The 27,367-nt window shown below is 43.9% G+C and overlaps 1 protein-coding gene across 11 annotated transcripts in view; it reads right to left on the bottom strand.

Moving 5' to 3' along the window:
* The window catches only part of Atp8b (ATPase phospholipid transporting 8B), a 69,816-nt gene that overhangs the window by 8,305 nt on the left and 34,144 nt on the right, over positions 1-27,367 (bottom strand). For 5 of the 11 annotated variants that reach the window (XM_076807994.1, XM_076807995.1, XM_076807997.1 and 2 more), the window contains 11 exons: positions 25,666-26,546; positions 14,881-15,510; positions 8,275-8,773; positions 4,729-4,787; positions 4,391-4,603; positions 3,982-4,187; positions 3,683-3,838; positions 2,933-3,575; positions 2,185-2,361; positions 911-1,652; positions 606-798 (listed from right to left, as the gene is read on the bottom strand). In XM_076807994.1, coding sequence (XP_076664109.1) covers positions 606-798; positions 911-1,652; positions 2,185-2,361; positions 2,933-3,575; positions 3,683-3,838; positions 3,982-4,187; positions 4,391-4,603; positions 4,729-4,787; positions 8,275-8,773; positions 14,881-14,985 — 2,993 coding nt within the window. In that variant the 5' untranslated portion in view covers positions 14,986-15,510; positions 25,666-26,546. Of the gene's footprint in view, positions 1-605; positions 799-910; positions 1,653-2,184; positions 2,362-2,932; positions 3,576-3,682; positions 3,839-3,981; positions 4,188-4,390; positions 4,604-4,728; positions 4,788-8,274; positions 8,774-14,797; positions 15,511-23,039; positions 23,827-25,665; positions 26,547-27,367 lie in introns of those variants that run through there. The other 6 variants (XM_076808001.1, XM_076808000.1, XM_076808002.1 and 3 more) reach the window with 5 other exon arrangements.

Raw genomic sequence — 27,367 nt, 5'->3', positions numbered from 1 at the left:
GGCATGAGGTATGTAAACGATCTTAAATATTCGAATAATAAATGAAAGGGAACGAATGGAAAAATATCTTATGAAACTTTAGCATTTCCATATGTGTGAATATTTTCAAATCTGCATGCAAATATATAATTCACTGTAGACTTGAATATTCCGAGAAAAAACATCGTTCAATTTAAGTCTGAGAAAACTGGTGTTATCATATGCATAACAAATTGGGTTACAGTGAGGTAGCAATACGATATTTATCATCGATACCTGTACAACCTCGTGAAAATGCATGCCAAAGTATATTTAAATTACTCGACGATTCCGAGTAAAAATATCATTGAAAACCTGCCATCGTTCGTGGGAACGACTTCGATAAGGTAGTACATTGCAATATTTTGAATTTTGAGTTTCGCCATCTTGATGTAATATCGAAGAGAATAGACTTGGATCTGAAGTATTTATAAATTCTTAGGCATAGCCAGACAAAGAAAGCGTTACACAGAACATGATGCCACATTCAGTATGAACGAGAAACTTTTAAAATGAATGCGTCAATTAGTCAGAAATAGGTATGGAAAAGGTTAATGGTTGTACTCCGTCTCTTTCATGTGCCTGACCTTTCCTTGTCCCACCTGAATGTGACAACGGAGAGTGTTGGCCGGTGTTGCTGGTTGGAGGTAGTTTTGATAGTTTCCAAATACCGCGTTAACTGATTTTCCACGCCATCGTAAGTAGTAGCATCCACGATAAAGACATCTGTAAGATCGTCTGTCAACAACTGGCAGGAGTAGCCAATATTGATAGCAGTTTCTGCATAGGGATAAAGTAATGTAAATACCTTCCATACTATTCTGCCCACCCGCGTATAGATAATCATGCCCGCTACTGTGCGCAATTTCCAAATATTTACACGTGTTTTTACCTTGTTTATCACCAGTTAATACCCAGATCTTGATACCAGCAAGAGCTAAATTAGCGATAGTTTGGGGTACACCGTCCTGTAACTTATCTTCGATGGCAGTCGCGCCCAATAGAGTCATGTCCTTCTCTATTTCTTCGTAAATAGCATCCAATTTGTCGTCCCTGTTCTCCTGGCTCAACGCAGCTTCTTGGTGACGTTGCTTCCAATCGTTGAAAAACTGCTCGTCCAGATCTCTGACCGAAAGGCACAATGTTCTCAGACCTTCGCCCGCGAATTTATTAAGGTGATCCAATGTTTTCGCCATAATCTCCTCGCTGCCTTTTTTCACACGATCGTAAATAACATTGTCCGCCCCTTTACAATAAAGCCTGAGATGGCCGTCCTTCCTCAGGATCACGGACATTCTTTTTCTAACGTTATTGAAGTCCAGGATGCAAAGCAGCTCGTATATCTCGCGGTTCCCCATTACCTCGATCGTTATGCTGTTTGGGGATCTTTCTTTGAATACGAAACCGAAGTTCCTTGCGGCGGACACAAGGGCAGCTTCGTCCGGCGACTGTGCTTGGTATTCTAGTTTCCCGTTCTTTTCCTCCGGCATAACGGTGTGACAAAGTGCCAGCAACCGAAAGAAACTATGAACGTCTTCATTGTTCCGTTTCACAGCTTCGAGGAGCGCACCATCGTAGAACTTGAATTCTGGCTCGTAATCCTTGTTGAACGAGAAATCCAACGGCGGCATTGACTGTGAACGTAGATAGGGTGTATTAATTTAGAGGCCGATCCCTTGCCCCCCCCCGTTGATAGTAATGTTAATGACACACAAGAGAAGACAGTATGTGGAAATGAAAGTACTAGTAAAGAATTGAAAGTAAATACCTTTGCCTCCATATAAATAGATTTGTTGCAAGTCAGCAGGCATTGAGACGTTATAATTTTATAATTCCTTAAAGCATTGTGAGAATTAATTTCTTGCATCTAAGCAGTTTGGAAATGCTTGAGTCCATTTACAGACAAGAGTGGAATAATATGCGGCATGCAGTTTACCATAGTGGGGGACGTGAGAAAGAGGTTGCGAAGCAAAAGTATGGTCAGTGCATGCAGAATTAACGCATCGAACATTGCGAAGTTCGTAATAACCCGTGCGGAGCGTAACGATCTAACCACCTATGATAGCGAAAGCATGCAGGACAGGACCAATGAAGATGCAAGCAGAACATTGCGTAAAAGTCTCTTCGTTTGTGGAAGAAGTGTGTGTTAATTATTAACATGCGTACTGAAAGTTTGTGTGGAATCATCGGACTGCCATTGATGCCTCGTCCTGGAATTATATTGGCTATCCTGTCCACCTGTTCCAGTAGACGTACGTTCGGACCACTTAATGGTGTATAAACTTGAACAAATTCCTGTCCATTTTTCCATCGCATCGTAGGTGTTCGGGCAGCTTTGTCCGTCTACATGCAGCACACACATGCTAAGTGATGTACATGAAAACTTATGCAAAATATGACCAAACTGTGAAATGATTCTATAGTTTTTTATCTTGCTATCAAGAAACAATCACATAACTGTCGCGTAATGTAAATGAAATTAGGAGAGAATAGCATACTCTTTCTTGATAGCAAGAGTGGAATGAATGACATCGGTGTATCGAATACTAACGATTTAATTCTATCCAACGCAAATGCTCGTGACATAGAAGTGAAACGGAGAATACGCCTTTAACTGATAACTCCTTTACAGGATATAAAACTGTCTGTATTCCCTTACGTGACTCGTGTACATGATAGAAGAAATCAAGTAGTATCGATGCAGTGCAGATTGTGACCGCAAATAAATTTCGTTGCAGTAATAACCGAGACTTGGTCTTAAGAACAAGTTTTTACGCTTACAAGACATTAAAAGCTAGAGAGTGTAAAAAAAAGGAACAACGGACGTTATTGTACAGCAAACGATCTATAGTGGCAACGTACCCCATCGGTCAGCATCGAGTCTGGCTACGGATAGAGGGATGAACAGACTCACCTCGCTCAAATCGACGACTTCCCCGGTAACTTCGTCGATAACGTCCCCGTAACTTTTCCCCGCCACAGAACACTTGTTAAAAGTCATAATATTCTGCGTGAGCGTTCCGGTCTTATCGGAAAATATATATTCTATCTGTCCCAACTCTTCGTTTAACGTAGTAGTCCTTGCCTTAGCGTGTGTGTTCGTAGGTGCGTGGTACATCTCCTCGTCCCAATTAATCAAGAACGACTGAACGAACCTGATAACTTCGACACTCACGTACAAACTGATTGGCACCACCGTATTCAACACGATCGCGTAGGAAAAGAACACAAGCAGAGCGATCACTGTGGCACCGCTCATGGGCTCGGTAGGCACCAGCGAGTCCCATGGTAGATACACTTGGAAATAACGGCCCACGAGGCTCTCCCAAATACCACAACCGATCGTACAGAACATACACATGGAAAGTAAAAAGAACACTATCCCGATTATCAGAAGATTCAACAGCCTATCTATAGAGGTCCTCTTAAATTTCGTCTTCCCTGAGTTTTGCATTAATTTGGTATCCTTGCCTGCAAAGATGACCACGCCGTAGCACCACTGCGTGTTCCTGAGCACGCAGCCTCGTAATATAACTTTGTCGTTGTCCAATGCGTACCTGCAAACCATGCGAAGATGGTGACATTAGGGCCATGAAACGTGGCTACCGCCCATGGCTACCGTGGCGGGCCGTGGAAAAGCGACAAAAGCTAACCGTTTACTTACTTCCGTCCCCTCCACGTAAGGGTGCCATCGAATTTATTTAGCAAATTATTAGGAGTTTCGCAAACAATTTCTCCATCGAACTGACCGATCATTTCATGGTTGTCCGTCATCTCGGCAGTCTCGGCTAAGCACTGCCGACACTTCAAATTCGTCTCCCTGGAACAAGCGATCTTATTATTAGTCCGTCACTTGCTACGTTCAATTACTTACTAAGGTAAACTTAAGTCGTCTGACTGTTCAATTGCTCGAAGATCTGCGGCAATTAAAACGTAATAGAAGCTGCACGAAGTAGTACTAACCCATCTAATTCCGCGGTTTCAATGTAACAAAGACCGTTTGGCTCACTAGTTGATAAAAGAAGGACGTCGGCAGCAACGAACTGATCGTTTTCCATTCTGATTACGTCGCCCACTTGGACCTGCGACCATTTCTCCTCGCGGAGGCTAGTACCCCGCAGTGTCTGAGATTTCCGATTGTTCACCTGCGAATCGCTGCTGTGCCGTTGCTGAAATCCATTTAATTACGGCGATAAATAGTGCTGCACGACGGAGGGTGGTTCGAAGGAAGAATACACCACGCGCTTGGTACACTAGGGCGTCCTGTAATTCGTAACACAGCTGGGCAGTGGTGTGACCCATCCAGAATACAATACAGAATCACAGGACACCTTTTGCGCTAGGGGTGTTGCGTAACTTTCTGTGGACTTACAAAATCGTCGTAAGCATCTTTGATGGCAGTGAGCATGAGCACCCCTATAAGGGGTATGGCTGTAGTGATGGGGGTCAAGGAGGAGATAGCGGGGATTATCTGAAGCACCAGCAGGCATAGGAAGTAAAAGTTAGCGAGCCGCTGAAATTGCTCGAATAAATTTAACGGTAGGAACGTCACAACTCTATACTTGGACGTCTTGATGTAGTTGTTCTGAAATAGAAAGAAAAACGAATCAGACCAACTATCAGGCGCGCTCCCCGTCGTTATCGAGGGCATTTCGTTCGGTTTTAATTAACGCGCGGAACAAAGATTATGAAAATGCATTTCAACCTTACCGCGTAATTAAACTGCGAGTTGAACTCGCGATTATTTGCGCGAATTCGCCTCTCCGTTTCTGGAACAGAAAGAAGATACAGGGTGGTATTGCATCGTGATAATAATGAGATCGAAACATGAAATGCGCGTAATCAATGATTCTCATTACACAGTACTCTCAATTGTAATTAGGTACTGCCACGTTTTACAGCCACTTATTTGTGCTTCTCCCTTCTCGCCTGGCGAATATGATAATGCTCGATGTTACGTTGTAACAATGTAATGGAACAATTATCCCACACTACTATTTGCTGAGCAGCCCCTCTGTAAACTAAATAATAGAGTGAGTCCATTATTACGAGTTGATAATGAACGGAGAATTATTTAACAATAATTATTGATTATTGGTACAAACTCAATGCAACGTGGTGAACCTTCCTTTGCCTACACAAACTACTCCAAATTTTTACCCCTGTAGAGGATTACGCCTCTACGATAAGGAATATCAAAGCCGAGGCCGTGGTCCGTAGAATGAGACTCCAACATAATTTCAACCATCCAATTAATTGTAGAATTCCAGCTCGTCCACGCGAGTTCACCTCAAGATCTGAACTTGCATCGTTTCACAACGCAATCCTTTGGCATCGCGTGTACACGCTCAATTAAATTCGGACAAACAAAACGTCCAGTGCGAAATAAAAGTGGAACTATCAGGCATGTACTGATTATGGCCAACTCGGTTAGGGTAGAGTGGGGCTAAAAGTCCGGCGGCTAAAAGGCCCGAATGCGAAATCTCCATTCGTAAACAATCGATTGAATATTGCAGCATAACTATGTTGATGGCAAGGGTAATGGGTGGGGGGACCGCAGAGTCGCCAGCCGTTTTTGAGCCTTCGTGCGCGTCATCGTATTACGCCCTTGTCATTATGTATATCAAGAAGCGATAAAGTACGTCGCCTTTTTGTTGCGTTATTCGAAGTAAACCATAGTTAAACAGCGTATAAGGTGAATAAGGCGAATGACCCAATTTCTGCTCGTGTCCCCATTTCTGCTCATTTCGTATTCTTTTTTATTATTACAAGCGTCACGATTGTACTATAGTTGCAACAAAATAATTCTAAATTATTTGAACATTTAGAAGGAGTGTTGCACGAGCTTGGGGCTAATCAAAGTGCAGCATAAGCAACGAAAAACTGTTAAAATGAGAGATTCATGATTTTTCGACCGTGTTTTAGCTGGTGGTGGTAAGGAACAGGGTCACTATTGGTATTCGATAATTGGGCAGAAAATAGTTTTTGCAGTAAAAGTTCTTATTTAATAATAAAAACAGATGCCGTATTGTGCTCTGGATGTAGATTTTGTACTATTTTTTAATTTTTTTTAAGTAGAAAACAGGTGATTAGGTTTAGGGTCAACTGAGTCACCGTTATGTCCGCATTTCTACTCACCAAAATTTTAGCAACGAAACCTCACAATTCAATATATGCTGTAACCTCTATTTCTATTCGAAGGCATTTTATTTTTTGTTTATCATTATTTTATGCTTTACTCTTGTGTTATAAAACATCTCCATAAAAGATGTAAATTATTTTAACCTGAAAAGGCAACATATTAGTGAGCAGAAATTGGTACAAATGGTGAGTAGAAAAACGTACATCGCTATTTTTCGTGAGCAGAAATACGGACATTTAAAGCATTATATTTAATTACAAATTACTAGTAGTTAAACATCTTGAAATATTTTTCTTAAATAGTTTTCAACTGGTTGAATTATTATTAAAGAATTAATCAATGACTCTGCAAATTTTGATCACAAACAAATTTTTTACACCTTCTTTCTGACGAGCAACCTCTTAAATGAGCAGAATTTGGGACATTCACCTTACGTTACATGGCATTGTTTATTTCTGAATGACAATATTTTCGAACCTATATATCGGCGAAACTAAAGAGGTACCATTGGGGCAAAAAATCGCTTCCTTATATTTCTATTTTTTGTTAAAGAAGTCATGTTAAAATGCTAAAAAGAGTAGTTGCATTTATTGGAGCAAACCAATTAGTAAAGTCACAAATTATCTAACTTTTTTAAAGCCAAAGCGCTTGAAAGAAAGTTACATCTTTATGTTGAGTCAAGATTATTGTGCAATTTTTTATTCAAGCTGACTCAGTGTCCTGTATTATTATTCTTTTCCTTTCAATATTGTATACTAAAAAAAATTTGTTTAATAAATATTTGTCGATTTCAAAAGAGTTTTTTACTTATTAAAAGCTGGTTAGAAGATATCAAGGACTTTTTACCCTAAGCAAAATGGTAATTCCATTTTGAATTGACACACATTTTGTGATAAAACTCAACAAAGAATAACACTATTAACCCACTACTTTGTGAAAGTAAAGCTTAATAGTTGTAGTTTATACAAAATAACGCCGTACATCTCTAGATTGTTATTACTAACTTTCAGCCCCACCCTACCTTGCCGCAACGAAGGCTGGATTTTGCAAATAAAACGGATTACAAGATTACGCATGGGCAACTTGGCTGACTAATGCGCCACAATTTTTCCCCGCCGCTAATGCAGTATCGTAACCGCTTCGTCTAAATCTAAATGGACGTTAAAATTTGCAAACGTGCAACCCCGTGTTTACCAGATGGCACAATCCGATTACAACGGTGACGCAAATTTCCGACACGATCGACCATTACGCAAGCAACAATCATCCTCCCAATGCATCGCAAACAATGACTTCCTCGACGCTTTTATAGCGTCATATAACTATCGAAGATTCCCCGCAACGATGCCCATTTTCTTTTTGTAAAGTGCCTGCTGCGTCCCAGCCAGTTTCGTCAAGGCTCCAAAGAAGGCTGGCTAACCGAGGCCCGTGCGAAAACGTCCAAAGTAGATACAGTGTTGCCTCTCAAATTGCACGCGTGTTCAGATTCCCTATACGCGTGAAGCTACCCCCGCTACTTCTTCTGTAGTCGGCGCACAGTGGAAATACCGAGAATCAATTAATTTCCTTCGACTGAGCGACAGAATTTGGGTATCGCGTATCAAAGAAAACCCCGAAGAAGCCGAACGAAAAAACAACTGCGCGTCGCCCAATACCACTCGAGCGCTCGAGGAGGAATCAAAGCAAGCCGAATAGGCTACTCGTCTCTCAAATTGCGTGCGCCCGCCCCCGACGCTCGCGTATATAGAGAGACAGAACTGTACTTTCAAAGCAGCAACGAGTCTGCGCCTCGCGTAATTAATTCAGTGGCCTTAAGCGTCCAATTCTTCGCACAGGTTACTGCAACTGCACAGGATGACCGATTCGAGGCGAAGAAAGAATCAACCTCGACGAATAAGAGTGCCAAGAACGTTCGCACCTCTTGCCGCATCTCTGCCGGCTCTGTATACCTCGCGCACGAACCAAGGAGAGTAAACGGAGATTAAAGTTGCCGGCGCTGGAGCAATTAGTCGATTCTTTCTTCGACCCTGCGACAAACAGCACCCCTAATTGGGCTGACCTCGCGTCGTCGAAGACTCCCGGAGCGTAAAGGAAAGAATCGCGAGGGGACTCACCGCTGGAGAAGAAGGACGTGCTGCGGCCTATGCACTCGGTGGCGGGCGGTGAGTTGGGTGGCGCCGAGGACGAGCAGGACGCAGCAGTCGCGGAACGGTACCTGGTGCCCTTCCAGATCACCAGTTTGCCCAGCACCGTGAGCAACGATTCGCGGAGGGTGTTGTGCCTGCTGGCGCCACCCAGGCTGCTGGACGAGTCCCTTTTCGAGCATTCGTCGACCGCCTCGACCTCGTCCGAGGAGGACGGCAGGTTCACCACCGTGTGCGCCCGCCGACCGTCGCCCGACGGCGGCGGCTCCAATGGTATCGGTTGCAGCTGCAGCTGCTGCTTGTTCCGTACTTTCCGCCGTTTCTTCTTCTTCTTCCGCGTGCCGGCGGTCTCCTCGTCGTTGCACACCGACGTCACGGTGGTCGATCCCTTCTTGCTGCCCGCGGCGCCCGATTTCGTCGTCGTGCACGCCGTCGGGGAGACTCTGTCAGCCTCGTCGCAGTCCTTCGCCTTTTTTTTTTTTTTTTTGTTCGCCAGGTCATGGGACAGCAAAGCGCGGTTACAGATCGTCGCGGTGGAGAGGTACCAACGATTGGTCGAGGACACGCCGTTTGGCACGAGCAACGCGCCCCTTTACGTGGCCTCCTGCGCAACCCTTTCTTTTCGCCAGTGTTCCTAACGATCTAGCTCTCGTGGACGCTACGTAGGTGGATCGCGGCAAGTGTACTTTCTGAGTATATTTTTGAAAGGGCCTCTCGGTTCCCTTTAGCTAACAGGGTGTCAGGTGTGTTTCAGAGAAGATCAGAGGAGCGATAGACGATGCGGAGGATGTAGCTGCTATGTGATTGGGTCTGTTTAGAACGTACCGAATGGTACTATTTCACGCGAATCTGTGCGCAGGATGCAGGGAAAGGTCATAGCTTTCACTGACGAAGCTACGCACCTGCGCTGGTGGGGATTTGTCGAAGAAGATCTCTGATAGATCTGTCCTAGCGAAAGAAACTTGGCGACGGATAATATCTAACATTCTCTAAACAGTGTCTGTTCACTTGGAGCTTCATATGTAACGGTACCTTAAAGATAAAGGGTTACATAAATCGCAATTCGAACCTCTGGTGCGGAAGACCACCGAAGCGCATTAAAATGAATCGCAGCGCAGAGCACATAGTAGCCGCGTGCGTTGATGAAGATGTGTAAAAGAAATCGATCCTCGGATTAACAGATTTCAGTGACTATTTGAGCAGTAGTATACGCGAGGGGCTTGTGCATCGCTTTTCCAATCGAGCGGGCCACTGATTGCGGAGTGTATCTGTTCTACGTGTATGAAACTATCGATTGCCTTCTACATTCTATATATCCCGGCGATGGCGCGCGTTATACGTCCCGCGAACGCGGGCGGCTATAGAAAAATGATTAAATACCATCGATGCTCCAGAAAGTGTACGTGTGGAAACTGGTTGAAAAGTACGGATGGTAGAACGGCTGGCTCGCGTGGCGAATATGTGTCACGGACACTGTGCGAACCGAGCCGGCTGACTTTTCCGGCGTCTCCAATAAAGCTGCGATACGCAGATGACCGTAAAGTCGAATGCCTATAACGGATCTTTATTGTGTCGGATAGCTTCGCTCGCGTGCACGTTTAACACCGTTTATCGAGGACTGCACACGCGTGGCGTACGTTCTCCTCCCGCCTTCCTAGCACAGTGGCCAGCATTTAAAGTCATCCATCACACCCTAGCTCTCCCATTCTTTCCTATGAAGTGCACAGCGCAAATAAAATAGCTATGAATATTAACGCAAAGACACGCCGTCTGCACTGCTTCTGTCTGAGCGAAAGGACAACGCAGACTTCGCAAAGTACCAACGAAGATGGAGCTGGCTGGCGGTCAGGTGCACGTGCACTCGCGATCCAGTGGAAATTGATTTTCTCGGAAGCGAAGAGCAGTCGCGGAAAAAGTTATTTCAGAATTTTAAAGTTGTTTTTGTGGAGGGATTCGTTTCATCTGCAGTGATGCCATATTTGTTGCAGCATTCTGCCAGTTCGCGGTCAGGTGCGCGTGCACCCGACGGGCTTTCGAAACCTATTTTCTTGAAAATCGCGAAGGATTTTCAGTGACGGATCGCGTCGCGCGCATTGCTGTTTTTTTTTTTTTTTTTTAATCGTTTCGAGGGATCGGGGTGCTCGCATATTCATCGAAAACGAAGGAAATCAGGCATGCGATGTAGATAATTTAGACAATGCATGCAATTAGCCGAATTGCGATTAGTCCTTAATTTATTCAATTTATGTGCATAGATTTCAGACTATTTATACTAAACTGACCGGGCACGAAATTGTTCGTTGGAAATTCACAGTTAAAGCAGACTTTCATAGTCATTCCCTTTGTGGAGATAATTAATGTTAATCGCGCTGTATCCTCGGCGGCAGAACGAATTAACACTTATGCAAGCACCAGAGGATGTAAAAATGATATGCCACCCGCTGTGGATTAATAAACGGGATATCACCTTGACATTTTCAGGATAACCTGGCAGTTATAATACACATGTCTTATGAAGGTCCCTCAGTGGGCCCTTAGATACGAAACAAGGACTCGTCCTTAATAAACTCGAAGGAAACGCACATGAGACGCCCTGAACATATTTCTCCAGAAATATACGATTTCTGAGCTAATCCACTGTTCTTTTAAAATGACAATAACAAACACGAATTCCTTTTATTTCTATTTGAAGCTCAAATCCACCACATAGACTATGAACTATTGTAGCAAGCATCCTTCTCGTAGCAAATAGCTGCAGCTAATTTGCTCAGTGAATATTTACGATGAGAAACATTAAATATTAAATTGTTATAAAAATAACGAATAGAAAATATTTCATTGACAATTCAAAGCCCTGAGCGATGCATTAAAAAAATTGTTTGGAGTATTGCTTGACCATTCTTCCATCGTCTGTAAAGAATGGCTCATTAATCCCAATTGTTTTATTTTTGCAAATTGGTTCAGGCTACACGCAACAGTAAATATTCACGTGCAACCAGATTGAAATTTGCGTAAAAATCGGAGAAAAATCGAGAATTTTATTTACATCTGAAAACCAACCCCCCTCTCTCTTCTTCTTGCTTGTACTGGGATTCGAACTCGGGACCCGAGGATTACTACACTGGCACCCTACCAACTGAGCTACTCAGTGGTGCTACGATACATCTTCAAAAAGGCTACAAACGGGGTGCACAAAATTTAAGCGTTAATATATCGTTACAGTGGAGTTTCGATAATCCGAGATCTGAATAATTGAAAACTCAGATTCTCGAAGCTTCATTGTGCTGCTCTATATTGGCTGTTAAAATTCACAAATCAAGTTACGTAGCAACAGATGCGTTGTTTATTTATCTAACTTTAGCTCTTTACGAATGCTGAAAAGCACCCAATGCCACGTAAGGATTCCACCAGCACAGCAATTTGTATCTTCATTAATCGGATTCCAACGATTACCTTGAACGTTGCTCTATATATGTCTGACGCAAATGGCTGCACTGGCGCATATTTGTTAGTTCGTTTACCGAAATCGCGTTAAATAAACACGACCGTTGTTTCCATAATTATTCGAATTCTCTGCCTGATGCATTAGCCGAGGAAGAAAACAGGAAAACATATATACACGTCACTGCAGGAGAAGCGGGACAGCTTGTTCAGTGTAAAGTCTGACTTCGATGTTCGAAATTACGTGTACGTGGAAAAATCGTACGAGCGTCACAATTACTAACTGTACGTACGTGAAGTGGCAAGAGAGGGGTGATTATTTGAAGAGTCACCAGAGTGTAACAAGAGTCAGTAATTATACAGCGTTTGAGAGTCAATGAGTTTACAGCGAGGGTTGAAAGAGTGCCTACAATCAGCAGAGGGAAAACTTATGTTTATATATATCGTAATTGGCCATTGCGGGGGAGTAGTAGCAGGTTGCAGGTAAACGATAATAAAGAATAAGCGAATGGTAATAAAACGAGATAGAATAATCGATAAAATAAAAGGAATCAGGGTAGGTAGGGAAATGAATGAAATGAATGTAGAGGAACGATAACAGAAACATCTCGAACTCGTAAACAGTTGGTTCCCAAACTCCCCTGTACCAACATTTCTGTTCACTCCGATCAGTACTAACGACGTGGAAATTTTGCACGATCAACTTACCAACACCCTGCATGCCCACTTTTGATCTTCATAGATTAACTGCCACGTTATACACTCTGATATTGAATTTTATACCCATGCACCGAGAATCTCTAAAGCAGGGGATTGGAGCAGACCAACAATTTTTTATTTGCTTCAATGATGAAAAATTGAGAATTGATATTGATGAAAAATTGATAATTGGCATTGATGAAAAATTGATAATTGGAATTGATGAAAAATTGAGAATTGGTATTGATGAAAAAATTGAGAATTGGTATTGATGAAAAATTGATAATTGGTATTGATGAAAAATTGAGAATTGGTATTGATGAAAAAAATTGATAATTGGTATTGATGAAAAACTGATAATTGGCATTGATGAAAAATTGATAATTGGAATTGATGAAAAATTGAGAATTGGTATTGATGAAAAATTTATAATTGGTATTGATGAAAATTTGAGAATTGGTATTGATGAAAAATTGATAATTGGTATTGATGAAAAATTGAGAATTTGTATTGATGAAAAATTGAGAATTTGTATTGATGAAAAATTGAGAATTTGTATTGATGAAAAATTGAGAATTTGTATTGATGAAAAATTGATAATTGGTATTGATGAAAAAATTGATAATTGGTATTAATGAAAAATTGAGAATTGGTATTGATGAAAAATTGAGAATTGGTATTGATGAAAAATTGATAATTGGAATTGATGAAAAATTGATAATTGGAATTGATGAAAAATTGAAAACTGGTACTGATGAAAAATTGAGAATTGGTATTGATGAAAAATTGAGAATTGGTATTGATGAAAAATTGATAATTGGTATTGATGAAAAATTGAGAATTGGTATTGATGAAAAATTGAGAATTGGTATTTATTAAAAACATTTTATTCGTCTGCTCTTATAAAATGAAAGAAAATTCAAATAATAAAAAAAAAATTGAGCAGTGGAGCAGTAAAATTTTTCCCTGCTCCGGCTCCGCTCCGGCTCCGCTCCTGCTCTGGGTAAAACCCCACTGCTCCGCGCTCCAGCTCCGAACTCCGCTCCAACGCTCTGCTCTAAAGAGCCGAAAGCATTTCGTTCAGTCGCGCAGCAAATACGATTCTTATCCGCGTCAAAGCAATCGCAAGCAGCGACTTTACCAAATCCTACTGCCGCGCGCCGTCGCGCAGCATTTCCTCCTTTACAATTATCCCTTTGTGTACCGTGGACACGCATACGCGTCGGGAGTATTTTATATCCGATAGTTTTCATCCGAGCAAGTAGAACCAGGGGAACGTGTGCCCGCTCGGGGGTGGCGGGTACGTAAATACAGTTAATGCGACGGAAATTTATGGATGTTTGGTAGTGAGGCACGTAAACACTTGCTTCTGTAGAAAAAAGCACCGCACGAAGATACCGTCTAACGTTTACATTTCAAAGACTCCTATCGAGTTTACGACGTACCACGGGGTATCATCCCAACGGAACGAGGCGTACGTAAAAAGGTCTGTACCTCAGAGCGGAGCGTCCCGTATAATGGAGAAACTGAATACGTTGCAAATGGTTGCTATCCAAGGGGTAAACAGCGGGTATCCGATCGTATCTAATGTTTCTAATTTGATTCGATACCTTAATGCGCACAGAGGACCACGCGAGAGGTGCATTAATCGCCAAACGGCACACGAGAGCCAGCGAACGGAAATCCAATGAAGATATTGAAAAACGTGTGAGCTTTTAGCGCTCCGGGGAATACGTTCCAACTGCTCTTAAAAGTGATATTAAATTCGTTTTTCGATAGGTAGCACTCGAGTTTCAGATACTTTATGTTTAATTACAGGGTGGAGCATGATTCGCGATGCGATCTATCAGACAATTTATTATTCCTTTGTAATTAGAATAAGTCAGAACGCGCGGTGACGAAATTTCTTTCCGCGCAATCCCTTTTTGGAGAAACTGCAGGCCATACTTGACCTTAATTTTGGCTAAGCCGCGACAATCAACCGGTCACTTTCGACTACTTCCCCTGCTGCGAATCAGATCTAAAACATTAATTTCCTTTTTTTTTCAGTCACTGCATCACAAGGATGCATCCCGTACAATCGATCCTATCGCGAACTACGCAGCACCCTGTAATTAGTAATACGAGCTATAGGTTGTACGAAACACCCCGTAGGAAGCTCGAAGGTTAATGCATTCTCGATATCGTATATCATACAACGTCATAAGAGCAGTGATTTCACCGTGTACCCAGCGACATTAAAACCAACCCCGTACCGAACAGTTTGAGACTTCCCGAAGTGTCTCGCTACACCTTGCCCAAGCCGTCGCGCGACTTCCGTTCGTCGTGTCCTCGAGAGGATTGGAGGACTCACCTCGAAGACCTCGAGTTCCAGCGTGTCAACCTCGACGCTCATCGTCTATCCTACACAAACTATAAACCTTCTATAAGGCCAACCTCTTCTTCCTCGTGGCACTTTGCCCGTGCCGACGGGACGATCTCTGCCTCGCCTCTTACATATTTCCACCTGGATCCCTCCTCTTCTTCGTCCTCGCGAATCATTGCAAGTGCAGGACGGCATTAGCCCGTTATCTCTGTCTTCGTTGGACGACGATGCTTCCCTACCACCGTGTTCCCACTAAGCCCGGACCGACTGCGTCCCTCAACCGGCATTCTCCTCTCCACGATACCCCGTGTACCCACTACCTCCGGCCCACGTAAATCTCAGTGTCCACCGAGCGACTTGCAGCGGGGGCGCAACGTGAAACGCCTGGGTCGGCCTAGTTCCGCGTGTCTTCGCCAAATCGCGTTCAACCGTCGACGAATCAGGCAGTCATCCGCGCCTGGCAAAGCTGCCGCTCGTGGAGCCGCGGTGTGATCCCACGATCCCGAGTCCTTCTATCGAAACGACGGCCGACAGATTCGGGTATCCCAACCGTGCCACGCGGCGGTACCGGGACGACGACGCTCCCGAAACGAAATCTCGGAGCATTTCAAGTCGTTGAAGGGGAGCTCCGTGGGAAGGCGTGATTTTTAAAAAGCTGCCCGGTGATCGCAGCGACGATGGACGCTGCTTCAAGGGGGTTTCTGCAAAGAAATCGTCGCGTTCACGTGAACCTGCTTTCCCGCGCGCCGACATCCGTTTAGTTCTACGCAACCGGCCCAGAGCTGCTGGAAATTAGGAAATATGTATTGGATTCTCGCGTTGCATTGGCGAGACATCGGTGAAAAAGCACCGTTTTATTCTCGCCTTCGAAAACACGCGCGTTATTCATACATTCACCCCTGCGGGCGATTTTACTTTCATTCGGGATAAAAATAAGAGCCCTGCGATTTTGTCACTGTCGCTTGCTCACGCGAGAGAAAGAATCGACGAGCACAGACGAGAACAATCGCTTGTTTGTTTGTTTGTTTTTTTGTACTCGGGAGGACGCTTATTAACGTTCGCACTTAAGGATGAATTTCAGTGACAATCTTACCCAAAAGCTAATCAATTTCCAAGATATTAATAAAGCTTTTTCCTGTGATGAGAACTAGTCAGAAATGGCAATGGTGTATTTGTATCGCACGTTCAGTTGAATTCGCTCTTAATTTTTATTTTATTTTGCCAATTCATTGAATATTTGATCTTTTATGATATACTTGTTTGTTGGAATGTACCTGACAGCGCAAGTTTCCGTGTCATTTTCTTTCATTAAAAAAAAAAAACTATCGAATCAATTGTTCGGTATTTTTACCCGACTGCGGCACGCAAAGGAGGGTATTGTGTTTATCAGGCTATGTATGCATGTCCATGTTACGCTCTAGAGTCTGTACGGATACACCGATTTGGACAAATGAGGTGTCTTTAGAATTGTCTTGACGTTCCGAATGTTATATGACATAAAAAAAATAAAAAACATTAAAAAAATTAAATAAAAATTAAAAAAATTAAAAAACCCGACTGCTTAAAAAACATTAAAAATTAAATTAATAAGAAAATTAAATTAAAAATGAATTTTTTTAATGTTTTTTTAAGCAGTCGGGTTTTTTAATTTTTTTAATTTTTCTTGTTGTGACAATTTTGCTCAGTGTTTGATCTTTCTGCTGACAAGATTTCAAACACTTGGGCCTATTATTTCACATTTAATTTTGTATCTATATTTCTCGATATTGCATTTCCCTATAAGTTAGATAATTTAAAAACTACCGAATCAATTTTTCTGAAATTTCGCAGGGAGTTTCATTATTGCATAAAGATTCGTTCCTCCAATTTTCAAAGATTTTCGCTTATTTTTAATGTTACTGAAGTTCATCCTTAACGTGATTTAGAAAGTTCTTGCGTAAAGCGATTAATTATTTGGCAAGTGGCTGATTAACTTCAACGACGGATTGCGAATTAAACAGCCGCGTAACAGTTAAGCGAATACGGGCGGGGGCTTTGCGAATACGCGGAGGCGATGCTCGTGTCCGGTTGCATATAAATTTTGTACTTGTTGCGCTACGCGCGGTGACATCGTTCATTTACAACGGATCGATATGCTTCATTTATTATCGGGTCGTTTCACAAATCCTCGTTAATCGTGGCAGCCCACTTCGATATTTCCTTGCGATACGCTCAGCCACCAAGACAGATAATTTAGCCGTAGAACTGCTCGTTAATTATCAAAGCGGCGCGAAATTCCAGGTCACTCCAGGTAACTTCTGTACACATTCTTCAACCGCTTTGAACGTTACCGCGCATACCTGTCGCCGCGTCGGAACTCCAAAAGGTCCGCGCGCCACACAACCGTCCAGAATTTCCAAAATACACTTGTTATTCTCCGGCAAATAAAGATCGAAATTAATCAGGGAATCACACCCCGGACGCTTCGAAATCGTATCTCCGACAGGCGCCTCGAGATCGACGAGAAGCAATAACAAACATCATTGCCCGCGAGGGAAACTCATTATCGAGGCGTACCTTGGGAAATGAATTTCTATAGAGGGAACTGGTTCCACGTGTGCGTCTACTTAGATAGCAGAATCATTCTGACGACATGAAAGGTGCGGCGTTCCGCCGCGCGGTAAATAATGAAACGCGCGCGTGCACCTCCGTTCGGCGGATAAGAATTCGCTGGCGGAAAAATATGGGGGGGTTGGGGGTGGAGTAAGGAAAATCCAGAGGCTAACAATGCCACAATGGCAGCCGTTGACAGAGGAGGGCACGGGTGTGAAATCCTTCGCGAGCGATTTCTTCGGCGTCCTTGATTCCGCATGCACGAATGATGTCAGCATTTGACCAAGCCGCTTTGGGCGTCTACGAACGAAAATACCCGGCCGCGTGGCTGTGTGCGCCTGAAAATATTAGCGGGTTCCTCTGCGATCTATACCGAGGCCGAGATTTCCAGGGAATCCATAGCCGGAGACGAGCGAGACCTGGTCTGCCGCCGCAGCCAGCCGATCTCCTAAGGCGCGAGCTACGATAATGGCTGTTACGTAAGAGACAGTGGCTTTCAATCGGGCAGCCGTGTCCACGTTTACGTGGAAATCGCTTCTGCGGCAATAGCGGCGGCTGCGTCGCGAAATCCATTCTATGTATGCACCAGGAAACTATTTTTACGCGACGAACTTTCAACGAACTAGAAATCGGGGTATCCGCGCGCGCTCCAAGCGGGAGCGCGCGCGGCTGTCGCGGACGTTCGACTGGATCTTAAGATTCCTTGATACGATTCTATGTCAGATGATAGGGTAAAGTTGCCGAATATGACGACCTCTCCTAATACGAGACCCAAGCTTATCTGGAGACGCGGTAGCGTCTTGACGCCAAGTACAGGAAAGAAAGTACAGGATAGACACTCTGTATATGTCGACTGTCGCTACCGCTATCATTTATTCGTCGCCAGGCTATTCCAACCTAACCTGAAACTTATTTCATTAATATCTCATCACGCCTGCAATATTTTCTATATTTAAAGGCATTTTTCTTATGTAAACCGCATATCAGCTTTCGAATAAGACCAATTTCAATAAAATCGGTCCGCGCATAACAGAGATATGGTAATATCGTCTCATGGATCAGTCGGAAATTTTAAGATTTTTTTTCTTCGTCTTCTCCAAGAAATTTTTTCGTCAACGTAATACGTATACGCGTTACGCGCACACCTTCAGCCAAAACGGAACTAACACACGTTTCGTTCGTCAATCGCTATCTTCAGTATGTAATCTACTGCAAATTTTGACAGCTTGCCGGCAAGTTATAATCAAGTTATAAACGTGTTTTTACAAATATATACATAAATGAATTTCTTTTTAATTTAAATGATAAAAACTAATTTAAACCAATTCCACCAATCCAATTGTCTGGAAGCTTTGCAGGCATGCGTAGTTTGGATGACAATACAATATATTTAAAAAAAAACCGAGAAAAAATTATCCAGTCATCAATTAATAATATAACAATAATTTATAATATTGAAAATTATCTGAAGTCATTCTCTATGCAAATTATCTGTGTAAAAAGAAGTGAGATCTCCATAAATAACTTCAGAAAAGTAAAAAAACTACGCCAAGTACGTGAAATCAAATAAATCACAAAAAATAGAAGATAATAATAATTATAAAATAAAAAAAGATGTGAAATCAAAATGAGCTGCACGTACATAAAGGTAATGATAAATACAAATAAATATTTTAATACGAATAAACATTTTATTCAAAATACTTGGCGCTGCGTCCCGAATTGGTGCCGCTAAACTGAATAAATATGTATAAATTGCATTAATGTTTTTCTTTCTTTCTTGTGTGTGCGTGCGCATATGCTACGTATGACATTAGAATTAAATATATGTAGAATAAATCTGACTGCGTTTCTAATATGTATATGTATATGTATTTTAGATTGTAAGGGAGTTATTGTAAATTATTAATACGAGGACAATTAACATTTGTTCTGTTTCGCAGCGCCACATATTTTGAATAAAATGTTTATATAGAGATATTTACATGAAAATTATTAAAAATTTCATAGTGGCCGTGGGGTTTTAATGGGTAAAAATCCCACATTCCCCTGGCGCCCCCGGGGGATTCCCCTTTGAAGGAGTCCCTTTTGAAGATTACCCCAAGTTAAAAAAAAAGAATATATAAAAAAATAATTTATAAAAAAAAGAATTTATAATTTTTTTTTTAACGTGAAGATATCATCAAAAGGCACCCTGACGCCTCTAAAAGGGAATCTCCCGCGGGCGCCAGGGTAGTGTGGAATTTTTACCCAAAGAATACATATTCCACTTTTAAAACGTGCATCGAATTTTAACAAAAGTGTTCTCAGCCAAGAATTATGACGTTTTTAAGAAATGGGTCTCATATTCGGCTACTTCGCCCTACCTTCGTGTAAACCAACGTTGATTGCCCAGGCGATGGGCCCTGAATTTTGAAAGATGCTCGCGAGAATGTTACTAATCGTCGGGCCATTCAGTGTCTTACTCCATCGCGATCTCACTCGCCGATGCGATGAAGACTCGCGCGGCGGGGTTGGTTCTTTTCTCGTTAAGGTAAAACTGATCGGTTCAGAAACTTTTATCGTCCCTTTTTTCCCCCTATTCACGCGTGTATCAGGGCGGGTCGAACTATCCGCACATTTTTTTTTTCTTCTCTCACTTGTCGCACGGTGACTACAGGCTAGCGAACATTTTTAAAACGCCGGTCTATTATTAACGCCGCGTAGAATAAAGTCGCCTGTTTTTAATTTAAAACCTGACGCGGCGATACTTGTAATAAAATATCCGCGCCGGTAACATACTTTCCTCTTCGTCGAATGCCGAGAAAGGTTCTCTGATAACGGTGCAGGAATAGGAAATGATTTCAGACTTAAGTTGACGTTAACGTTAAAGAACTTACGGCGGGACTTCCCCGAGACCCACTTCATCAGGGTTTGCTAGAAATCTGCCTGGAAATAGACCTGGCGGCTCCAATGATAACGAACGAGCCTGGATTTCATATTTTACGCCGCTCTTCCACCGCGAAATAAACCGTTCGAGAAAACTCCCGGGGTAGATTGTACATTTGCCGGCGAGAAACAAGAAATCGCGTCTGACGTAAATCTATTACATAAAGATGAAAAAAAAAAAGGTCGACCCGAATAACGATCCAATCTCTCGACCCCCACATTTTCCGTTGGTATAACAAAAAAATTGAATTTACCGTTGCGGTCATCGTATAAAGAAGAATCAATAACGTGTCTCATTCGCCGGCTCGATCGAGAGTCCCCGGTGAACATAAGACTGTTTCCAGTATATACAATTGTTATATAATTCACGTTCCAAGCTGTAAGGAAGATAACTGTGTTAAAGCACAGGCCTCTAAGACACTGTAAATACCATTCGCGAGCTTTTTGCGTTTACCTTAGCAGCTGCCTTAAATCCTACATTTGGCACTAATCCAGTCAGTCGAGTTATCAGTGCTGATGAGAAATTCCCTTTTAATTGCATCATTGCGACCATTGCGAATGAAATTTCCGACAGTCGATCCTTCTTTTTTACGATAAGGCAAACGGTTCCTTAGATTAAGGTGACGCGGTCGGTGATAGCAGCGTTTAAATTAATTAAAAGCACCTTCCTCGCGGGAAAGAAACGTCCAACTTTAATAAAAAATGGGAACCAGCAAAAGTTGCGTCTTGTTTGGAAAGTATCAAAGAGGCGGGCAACGGAGAAGCAAGGCGGGTTGCAAACAAACGCGAGGTGTTGCTAGCGCACGTTTCCCTTGCTGGTAAGTGAGAATTTTTAAGGGAATTCCAGGCGCACGGTGTGTAACGGTGAGTCTTGAAACAAGAAACGGCAAGAAGAAGACGTAGAAGTACGAATGGAGTTCTTCCTGCGGGAGTCCCCTGAAATTATTTCGCAGCGACGTCGCAATGACGCTCATAATTGCAAGCAATTTCTTTCCATTTTGTTGAGTTGAAAATAAAAGGGAACGCAGAGGGCGTTTGGCGTGAATGCACAGTATTTACGGAAATATTTATCTGGATTTTACGAGGGCCCAAGCGCGCGCTTTTTGCGCTTGCGCAATAATATTCCTCTGCTAACCAAACTAATCACACAAACGTGGAAACATTTTACAAATCCCGTTCGCTGTGTACTGAATCTATGTTGGAGGATCCACGAGTCGCTATTAATTTTGAATCTGGTACAGGGAGAAAATAGGGATGAAGAAATTCTAAAAATCGCGGCGCGCAATCCGAGCGATTAAAGTGCGTTTACAGTTGTCAAATTGTTAACGTTAAATATCTTTGCAACTAATAAGCGTTAACACAAACGCTCGCATACACATTCCTTCATTTTCATTGAGAATTTACAAAACAAAAAGAGTCGTTTTACGAGGTTAAAAAAGATTTTCTAATAATTCTATTTTCTTTTACGATATCTTGTATAGATCGTAGGACATGAATGTGTACATCGTCCATCGTAGTGTAGAGCGTACGGCGCCACGTTGCGCTGGTTTATTTATTATCTTGCACCTATTGGTTTATGTAAACGGGGGTACGCAAGATAAATTAATAACACCGCGCGAAATATTTATTTCCTATGACGCCTCGAACGCTCAGTGTTCCACTTCGATATTTCCAGAGCAATAACTATGTCAGTTCCCCAAGGCTGAGCGTCTAACAACTCAATTTCTGGAAATCCGCGGAGGAAAAAGCGATTATCAATTAATTAAGATTATGCCTAACGGGCGTTCCGCGGAGAGCGATGTTAATATTAAGCTAGGAAAATTTTAACCAAGCGCCACCGGTTGATTAAATATTTACGTATCCATTGTGGACAGGCTCGCGAACACCTCCATTAGTTGAAAATAAACGATAAATCGTCTGTCGATAAAATGTTTTTCAAAATATTTATCGAACGCTAGTTGCTAGATGTCTAAGAGAAATACCCTTTGATGATGAAAGGGAAATTAAAAATACCGTTCAGCAGCATCCGACACCAGCCGCGAGCAGGTCTTTTACGACCAGGCTTACATTTGCTTAGGAAATTGCTAAATGGGCGACGTCTCTGGGGCGTCAAAGACGCTTCAACGATCGTGAACGTTCGTTACACCCAATCTAATTCTCTTCTACTACACCATCGATAAGAAGCTAAGGTAGATGGAAAGCCACCTTCCAGATGCATTTATTTTCACGGCGAGAACATTATTTCCCAGAAAGCTAGTCCGTCGATGCACACGTGGATAGGAAAAAAAAGGAAATAATATCATATAAGAACTATGTGCGAGCGCAAGCATCCCCCGTGACCGAGGTTGCTGTAATAAAAGGTAGGCAAACGACGATGCAGTTCGGTGTCCACGGAGTGACATCTCGACAGCGTGTGTGCGAGACTCTGTATTTATGAAACGTTCTCGTATCATTGATCCTTTTGACCGATTACCGGCATCGCCTCCGATAACGAAATGTCATCGACACATAACGTTTGATCGTATCGATTGTTCACCGTCTGGCTGATTCCGCGGCACAAACGGCCAGGCCCTAAAAGCCGCGAGAGAAAAACCAACGTTCCCCTAATTTCCCCTCCGGGCGTACGCGTACGCGCGCGGTGTCGCATATCGCCTTTGCGGCAGAGCGGCGTGTGCCGCCTTCGTTCCGCGTTCGAGCAGAATCAGGTTACCTCGTTGTTTTCGTAGTCGATGCAAGGGTACAGGGAGACGGCCGGAGCGCCCGCATCGGCGAGGGCGACGTCGTTATAACGATCGTCGTCGATGAGAGAGCATATCGAGGCCGTTTGTAGCGCGAAGTTCGGCGAAGACCAGAAACCGTACGCTGGCTGGGGGGGGCACGGTAAAAAGCATTCGAAACGCTTCGACGGCGATCGATCGTTCGATGAAGATGCTCCGTCCGTGGCGAGGGGAACCCGAACCAGCCCGCGGACCAGAAACCCGACCAAGAGTGCCGCACACAATGTCGTCGATGACAGGCAACGGGACAGTGCGGGGGCAAGAGGGAGAAAGAGAAAGGTGCTGGGGGGCGGGGGAGGGACGGGACGGACAAAAGGAGAGACGACACGACACGCTGCCGCTTCCGGTCCTTTTACGATTTCCACGGGAAACTGATCAGCCGGCGCAGGTTGGGCGGCCACCATCCGTCGTTTCCGCGATCGTGAAGCATCGCAACCGGCATTCCCCAGCGTTTTCAGGCACTGTCAGCACTGTCGTCTCACCATAACCATTCCCTCTGACAACACCTCGACGTACGCGGAGAACCGACGTGCTTCTCCCTCCGGAGGGGGGGGGGGAGGTGTCTCTCACAGGCCACCGGAGGCCACCAGCGAAATATCACGCGTCGCGGGCACCGTTATGTAGCGCACACGTATGTCTCACGCACTGCACGAGGGGTGGCCCTCGCAGCCGTCGACGTTCCGTTCCACGACGGCGTGATTCACGCTTCGAATAGCACGACGAAGAGCCGAGTCGTCGTACGAGCTATTGCAAGACGATCGTCGAGAAACTTCCAGGCGTCGTCCCCGCGCGGCGCCACGAGTCGCCGCGGCGCGCCACCGGTGGTGCCGAGGGAATCTAATCGCGACCACCGCGGTGGATCGCTCCCCGGGAAACCACCCACCGTTCGGGGGTAAAGAGGGTTGCTATGTTAGCGATCGCCAGGCGCGAGAGAGAAATCGATTAGTTCGGGGGAGTTGAACGCGAAGCTTGAAATTTCCGGTACGGTGCGAGCGCGAGGCGAGTGGAATATCGAACTCGATCCGCGACGAAGTTAACCCGCTGCTCCGTTTCTTGACCCGTAACGGGTCAGGGGTGGCGCGAGTTGGGGCCCGCCTGACCCACATATGGGTCTGGGCAGCTTAAGTCGCGTATCCACTGATTTTACGTATGGGTCGGACAAGTGTCAACTGACAATTTTTCCTGAACCGCATACGGCTCAGGACGGTATGTATGTTTAATTGTCAATATTATGTGAAATTATATAGCACTATATAAAAATTCTGGCGCACACAGCTAGCTAACAAGGGGAGGCCGCGACATCTGGGACACGGATTTTGATGAATCTCGTATATGTTGTAGTGTAGGTGTAGTAGACCAATATATGTCTCATATGTTGGGTCCAGAGTTTCCGAAATATTAATAAAAAAAAGATGTTTATGCGTTGATGAACAGAAGCGATAGCGAGGTTTATTGTAAATGATGAATAGCGGCGCGTGCAAAGGGCAGGTCTCGCACTGGAACTTTCACCGGTTCGATTCTCACTAGGGTCATTTTTTTTCTAATATGTATTTTGTATTTCGAACGTGCTCGCTATAGCGGGTCTTTTATAAGCAAGCTTAAGCCGTGTAGACGACGTATTTTCTTTTAAATTAAATGTAATGTCCACTAGAAACTAATTGTACAATTAAAAAATGTACCCGTGGCCATACATCTTTTATTAGATGTGCATGGTGTCGTGAATTTTACTGTTTCATTTGTTTTCACGATAAATGTCATATTTTAGAATGTAAAAAATAGTACTTTATCTTTTGAGTAATAAAACAATACAAAATGCATTTATAGAAAAAAATGATCCCAGTGAGGAATCGAACAGGTGAAAGTTCCAGTGCGAGACCTGCCCTTTACACGCGCCGCTATTCATCATTACAATAAACTTCGCTATCGCTTCTGTTAGTCAACGCATAAACATCTTTTTTTATTAATATTTCGGAAACGCTGGGGTAGTGGACCCAACATGTGAGACATATATTGGTCTACTACACCTACGCTACAACATACATGAGATTCGTCAAAATCCGTGTCCCAGATGTCGCGGCCTCCCCTTGTGAGTTCTACTCAATTCCAAGAGCAGACGAAATGTTACGTTGTTCCACCCCTCCCAACCCTTTCGGTTGTATCAAGAACTTAGCCTGACTGGGTGTAAGGTATCCTATAATCGTGCGCGCGACGATGCACATTCCTCGGAAAAGAAAGCAGTAAGTTTATTGCTGCGAGGAACTTCTCGCCTCCCTGGACATGAGAGTGGATTCGCGCTTAAAGGTCCGCGTATGAAAGTGCTAATTATAGTTCGATGTACTTTAAACGGCCATGAACGCACGTCGGGGTGCATTTGTACAGTAAATGTATTTCGCTTCGTTCCTTCTTCCTCGATTAAAGGCCAGGCACGCTTATATGTATTTAAATGCCATTTAGAATAAGAATCATTGATCGAACGGGTAATGCGCCAGCGACGCGTATCAGGCTACTCGAGCTCGCCCTTTAGTGGATGCATAATAATTAATTTACCGAAGCACTCACCTTGCATAGGACGCGTGGCAGCGCTGCGCGACATTGTTTGCGTGGTCGTCTGTTAGGCTGCGGCTTTAATTTAGGCGTTTCTGGACGGAGTCTGTGGATATGTTTCGCCCGAAAGCTGACGACGCCTGTTAGAGGCAGTACCTCTTCCTCGGCACGACGGCTACCTCGCTCCTCGCTGACGACCGGTGTCGTGGAAAATGCATCAAACGTACGGCTCGGCGGCCGTGGTGTAAAAACGGGAGTAAAAAACGGTCTCCTGACTGCGGATGACGAGAGTAACGACGATATCGTCGGGATCCTCGCTGGATCGCGTTTGGTCCTAGGGGCCGCCGTTACAACGGTAGTTCTTGCCGATGAACACCAGGGACGACTTCTTTCCTCCTCGGTGGTCGTTGGCCCGTTCAGAGTCACGGTGGTCAAGCTCCGTGCCCGGACAGGTTGGCTGCTGGCCACGCGGCGGAGATAGAGAATCGGCAATTGTTTCAATTTACGGCGAAAAAGACGAGAGAAATTGAGGCACGTGAAGGATGACGATGACGCGTGGGCGGTCGCTTCCGTCTTGCGACGAGCATCAAGCGACGGATGCCTTATTCGACGGCGACGGTGCTGGCCACGGAACGACACCCTTACGTTCAGGTCGGATATTCCGCGGCTAAATAATGATAGCAGGATATCCGGTGTGGGGGGTACGGGGGGTCCTTTGGGGGTGGCGTCCATGTGGGGTGGATGGTCACCTCCTTTCTCTCCTCTCTCCTGCGAGCCACCTCCTCCACCAGGACCTCCTCGTCAGGGTGCCCCAGCTTTCGGTGTCCGAGAACACCTCTCCTGTTCGTCGCCAACTTTCACCTACCGCCTCCTGCGCTGATCCTTGCGAGCACACGCTGCAACAGAGAACAGGGAGGTCTGCGGTTAGTACGAGACGCGGTCAATCTTCTGTGTTCGATAGGGGATGGATGCTGAAAGGGCAAAGGGATGGTGAATGCATAGTGGTCGCTATAAATACTCGAGTAAAGAAAAAGAGATTTATTAAGGAACGCGTTAAGGCTGCCGTCTCATTTTTGTTATCGTCCGAATCGATTGGAACGTCCCTTGTAAACTGACGGACCGTAATGAAACTACTGCGGTCGATAAAAAGAACTTGTACATAGGTGACATCTCCAGGTACTCTGTGTAGGCGAATTTTTGACGCATAGCTGCCACATTTTCTGTTCTCTCTGTCTCTGCCGCGCTGTTGCTACAGAGTTCTCTCTTTCTATCGAGAAGTCTTGAAGGAACGCGGCACGAGAGCTGCGTCTAACGTCAGAGCCTCGCTGAACGGAGCATTAGCAATAATGAAAGATAGAGAGGTCCGGGAGTGTAGGAAGGAAAGATGGAAAGATACCAAAACTTGACATAATTTGAAGTATAATTATTAACGATATTACGCATAAAATTTGTTTGCAGAATTGAAAGCCCGTTTCGTTCGAAGTAGTCCGATTTAAATTATTTTCCGTCAATTTAATCGGCAGAATCACTTTCATATTGATACGATGAAAAATAGTGAAATTCTATTTCTGCATAATCGGTGATATGTACGTTGCCGAGCAACTCCAGGCGGCAGGTTAGACGGGTGAGCGATACAATATCGCTCGGCTACGGGCCTCGAGGGACCTCAAGAATGAAGGCCTTCGATTGAAAAGATTATTTTTTTGAAGAACGACCC

The sequence above is a fragment of the Andrena cerasifolii genome, chromosome 3 (assembly GCF_050908995.1).
Source record: "Andrena cerasifolii isolate SP2316 chromosome 3, iyAndCera1_principal, whole genome shotgun sequence".
Taxonomy (NCBI): Eukaryota; Metazoa; Arthropoda; class Insecta; order Hymenoptera; family Andrenidae; genus Andrena; species Andrena cerasifolii.
The sequence above is the reverse complement of the archived record's forward strand: the minus strand, read 5'-3'. Positions and strand labels throughout refer to the sequence as shown.